This window comes from Ascaphus truei, chromosome 6 (genome assembly GCF_040206685.1).
Source record: "Ascaphus truei isolate aAscTru1 chromosome 6, aAscTru1.hap1, whole genome shotgun sequence".
NCBI classification, from domain to species: Eukaryota; Metazoa; Chordata; class Amphibia; order Anura; family Ascaphidae; genus Ascaphus; species Ascaphus truei.
Window position 1 is genome coordinate 50,801,459 of NC_134488.1, and position 4,220 is coordinate 50,805,678.

Below are 4,220 nucleotides of genomic sequence, written 5' to 3' on the forward strand. Positions count from 1 at the left end.
GACTCACAGTCGGTACCTGAAGCTGTATAGGGAAGGCCATAGTTAGGGAAATTTTCCCTGTATTATGCAGTGTCAGGGACACAGTGTCTGCACCATGCAGTGACGCGTAACTTGTGGTCTGGGACCAGACCACCTACGTTCAGAGACTATCTATGGTGGGACGCTCCTGCTGGAGGCCACCCCACGCGGAGGCGGAAGGCATCGTTGGAACAGACTGACCGTTGATTGTTGTTCAACTACACCCGGGTGCTGGAGCCCCGAGCAGGTATACCAAAAAGTGCACCAACAGTCCATAGGCTAGCACTACGCATCATACTTGGGTGGGAGTGACGTTGTGGGAAGGACACTAGGGCTCTAGTGCCCCTGCACCCCAAGTACTGGGGAAATACCCTGCAGGGGGATATATATATATATATATATATATATATATATATATATATATCCATCTACATAGTGTATGCTTTGTATTGTATTTGTTATGCCGATAGTAAATACTGTTATACCATAACGTGTGTGTAATTACTGGGTACATTGTTCCTGTGAGGGTCTATCTCGCAACGCAATCTCTCAGGTGGAGGCGCTGCATCGAGAAGATCACACTATCACCCCAGGCTCCCAGGCTTATGCCTTCTGTGAGGGACAGGTAACGGCAGAACCATTAGTCTCTTTAGTCAGGGGGGAAATAGGGATACAAAAATAAACAAAATGAAGGTAAAAAAGAAACCTGGAATGGCTGATACTATTAAGAGAGCAAGCTCCTGGGCCCACACTGACGGGAGATTTTCTATTACAGCCTTCTATTCTGTTTTATCCGGGTCTGTCCCGAGTAACTAAACCGCAACAATTCCTCCCTCTGTCTCTCTCATCCCTCTCTCCGGCTCTCTCTACCCCTCTCTTCAGCTCTCTCTCTTTCACCCGGGCGCTCTCCCCCAAGTGACTGAAGCGGTTACGCGAACGTACTGACGGCACAGAGCCCTCCCGTTGTGACGTAAGAAAGGGCGTGTCCTGCCAGCAGAGCCTTGCCCCTCTGCATATGCTTATCATATAATTAGCATGTGATTAGCGCGCGTGGCCGCTGGGTGAAGCGGAGGCTGCAGACTGAAGCAGGTGCCCGACATGGAGAGTCAGCCCGGAGCCGCTCTCCCCCTTCTCACCGTCACCCTGCTCCTCACCGGGATCCGAGCAGGGCCCCTCTCACCAGGTGAGACCCGGGGGGTGCATGTAATGTAATGTGAGGGGGCTCCGGGGGGGGATACTGCAGGTCTGGGAGGGGAGGGAAGGGGAGGGGGGCACAGCGCTCAACGCTCAACTGGATTATTCCCAGAGAGGGGAGGAGAGCCAGGGACAACAGCACTGCACACGGGAGGGGGGGGGGATGAAGATAGAGGGGGGGATGAAGATAGAGGGGGAGATGATGGGGGGTGGAGGAGGACGGGGGGGTGCAGAGGAGGAGGAGGACGGGGGGTGCAGAGGAGGAGGACGGGGGGTGCAGAGGAAGAGGATGACGGGGGGTGCAGAGGAGGAGGAGGATGACGGGGGGGGGGGTGGGGTGCAGAGGAGGAGGATGACGGGGGGGGGGGTGCAGAGGAGGAGGATGACGGGGGGGGTGCAGAGGAGGAGGATGACGGGGGGGGTTGCAGAGGAGGAGGATGACGGGGGGGGGGGGGGTTGCAGAGGAGGATGACGGGGGGGGGGGGGTGCAGAGGAGGAGGATGATGGGGGTGGGGGTGCAGAGGAGGAGGAGGATGACGGGGGGGAGTGCAGAGGAGGAGGAGGATGATGGGTGGAGAGGAGGAGGATAATGGGATGGGGGGGGAGGGAGATGAGGAGGATGATGGGGGGGAGAGGAGGAGGAGGAGGATGGGGAGGAAGATGAGGGTGGGGGGAAAGATGGGGAGGAAGATGATGAGGAGGAGGATGGGGAGGAAGATGATGATGGGGACGGGGAGGAAGATGATGATGATGGGGGATGAGGAGGTGGATGATGGGGGGGATGATGAGGAGAGGAGGATGATGGGGGTATGATGATGGGGGTATGATGATGGGGGGAGAGGATGATGGGGGCAGATGAGGAGGAGGAGCAGCAGAAGGATGATGGGGAGAGGGGGGATAGGGGGAGAGGAGGAGAATGGGGGAGAGGAGGAAGAGAAGGGGGAGGAGGATGGGGGGGAGGAGGAGGATGGTGGGGGGGAGGAGGAGGATGGTGGGGGGTGGATGGGGGGGAGGAGGAGGAGGAGGAGGAGGATGGTGGGGGGTGGATGGGGGGGTAGAGGAGGAGGATGGTGGGGGGTGGATGGGGGGGTAGAGGAGGAGGATGATGAGAGGGAAGAGAGGGGGATGGGGGAGAGGAGGAGGGGGATGGGGGAGGGGGATGGGGGAGAGGAGGGGGATGATGGGGTGGATAGGGGGAGCAGGAGGATGATGGGGTGGATAGGGGGAGGTGGAGGATGGTGGGGGGGAGGAGGAGGAGGATGGTGGGGGGTGGATGGGGGGGAGGAGGAGGATGGTGGGGGGAGGAGCAGGAGGATGGTGGGGGGTGGATGGGGGGGGTAGAGGAGGAGGGAGTAGAGGAGGAGGATGATGAGAGGGAAGGGAGGGGGATGGGGGAGAGGGGGAGGGGGATGGGAGGAGAGGAGGATGATGGGGTGGATAGGGGGAGGAGGAGGATGATGGGGTGGATAGGGGGAGGAGGATGATGGGGTGGATAGGGGGAGGAGGATGATGGGGTGGATAGGGGGAGGAGGAGGATGATGGGGTGGATAGGGGGAGGAGGAGGATGATGGGGTAGATAGGGGGAGGAGGATGATGCGGAAGGGGGGTGGGGGGGGAGGAGGATGATGAGGAAGGGGGTGGGGGGGAGTAGAGGAGGAGGAGGAGGATGATGGGGTGGGGAGGATGATGAGGAAGGGGGATAGGAGGGGGGAGGGGGGAGAGGAGGAGGAGGGGGGGGAGAGAGGAGGAGGAGGAGGATGGGAGGATGAGGAGGGGGAGAGAGAGGAGGAGGATGGGAGGAGGATGAGGAGGGGGGGAGGAGGATGAGGAGGGGGAGGAGGAGGATGGGGGGAGGAGGAGGATGGGGAGAGGAGGAGGATGGGGAGAGGAGGAGGAGGAGGATGAGGAGGGGGGGAGAGGAGGATGAGGAGGAGGATGAGGAGGGGGGGAGAGGAGGATGAGGAGGGGGGAGAGGAGGATGAGGAGGGGGGAGAGGAGGAGGGGGGGAGAGGAGGAGGAGGAGGAGGGGGGGTGAGGAGGAGGAGGAGGAGGGGGGGGAGAGGAGGAGGGGGGGGAGAGGAGGAGGGGGGGGAGAGGAGGGGGGGGAGGAGGAGGGGGGGGAGAGGAGGGGGGGGGGAGAGGAGGAGGAGGAGGGGGGGGGAGAGGAGGAGGGGGGGGGGGAGAGGTGGAGGAGGAAGGGGGGGAGAGAGGAGGAAGGGGGGGGTGAGAGGAGGAAGGGGGGGGGAGAGGAGGAAGGGGGGGGAGAGGAGGAAGGGGGGGGAGAGAGGAGGAAGGGGGGGGAGAGAGGAGGAAGGGGGGGGGGTGAGGAGGAGGGGGGGGGGGAGAGGAGGAAGGGGGGGGGGAGGAGGTGGGGGGGGGTGAGGAGGATGGGGGGGGGAGAGTGGAGGAAGGGGGGGGGGAGAGGAGGAAGGGGGGGGGGAGAGAGGAAGGGGGGGGGAGAGGAGGAGGGGGGGTGGAGGATGATTGGGGGGGGGAGAGGAGGAGGTGGATGCGGAGGAGGAGGATGTTGGGGGGGAGTGGGGGGGAGGAGCGAAGGTAGGGTGAGGTGGAGGATGATGGGGGGGAGGAGGATGGGGTGGAAGGGGGGGATGTGGGTGGAGAGGGGGGGTGGGGAGGGAGAGGGGAGGGGAGGAGGGGGGGAGGAGGATGGGGGGGAGGAGAGATGAAAGTGAGGGGGAGGAGGATGAGGGGGTGGAGGGGGAGGGGGGGAGAGAGGGGGGTGGGGGGGGGGAGAGGGGAGGGGAGGAGAGTGGAGGTGGGGGGGGGGTGGTGGAGGAGGTGGGTGGGGTGGGGGAGGAGAGGAGGGGTGGGGGGGGGGAGGAGGAGAGGGGGGGGAAGGGGAGGAGGTGGAGGAGGATGGGGGGGAAGGAGGAGGATGATGGGGAGGGGAGGAGGATGATGGGGAGGGGAGGCGGAGGAGAGGGGAGGAGGAGTGGGGATGGGGGGGAAGAGAGGGGGATGAGGGGGAGGGGGAGGAGGAGGTGGAG

General features: G+C 63.1%; 1 protein-coding gene across 12 annotated transcripts in view; it reads left to right on the forward strand.

Annotated features, from left to right (window-relative positions):
• The first annotated feature begins 1,044 nt into the window (after positions 1-1,044).
• The window catches only part of CADM1 (cell adhesion molecule 1), a 266,840-nt gene continuing 263,664 nt past the window's right edge, over positions 1,045-4,220 (forward strand). For 9 of the 12 annotated variants that reach the window (XM_075604260.1, XM_075604267.1, XM_075604261.1 and 6 more), the window contains exon 1: positions 1,045-1,201. In XM_075604260.1, the coding sequence (XP_075460375.1) occupies positions 1,117-1,201 (85 nt within the window). In that variant the 5' untranslated portion in view covers positions 1,045-1,116. The remainder of the gene's footprint in view (positions 1,202-4,220) is intronic. The other 3 variants (XM_075604265.1, XM_075604269.1, XM_075604262.1) reach the window with 3 other exon arrangements.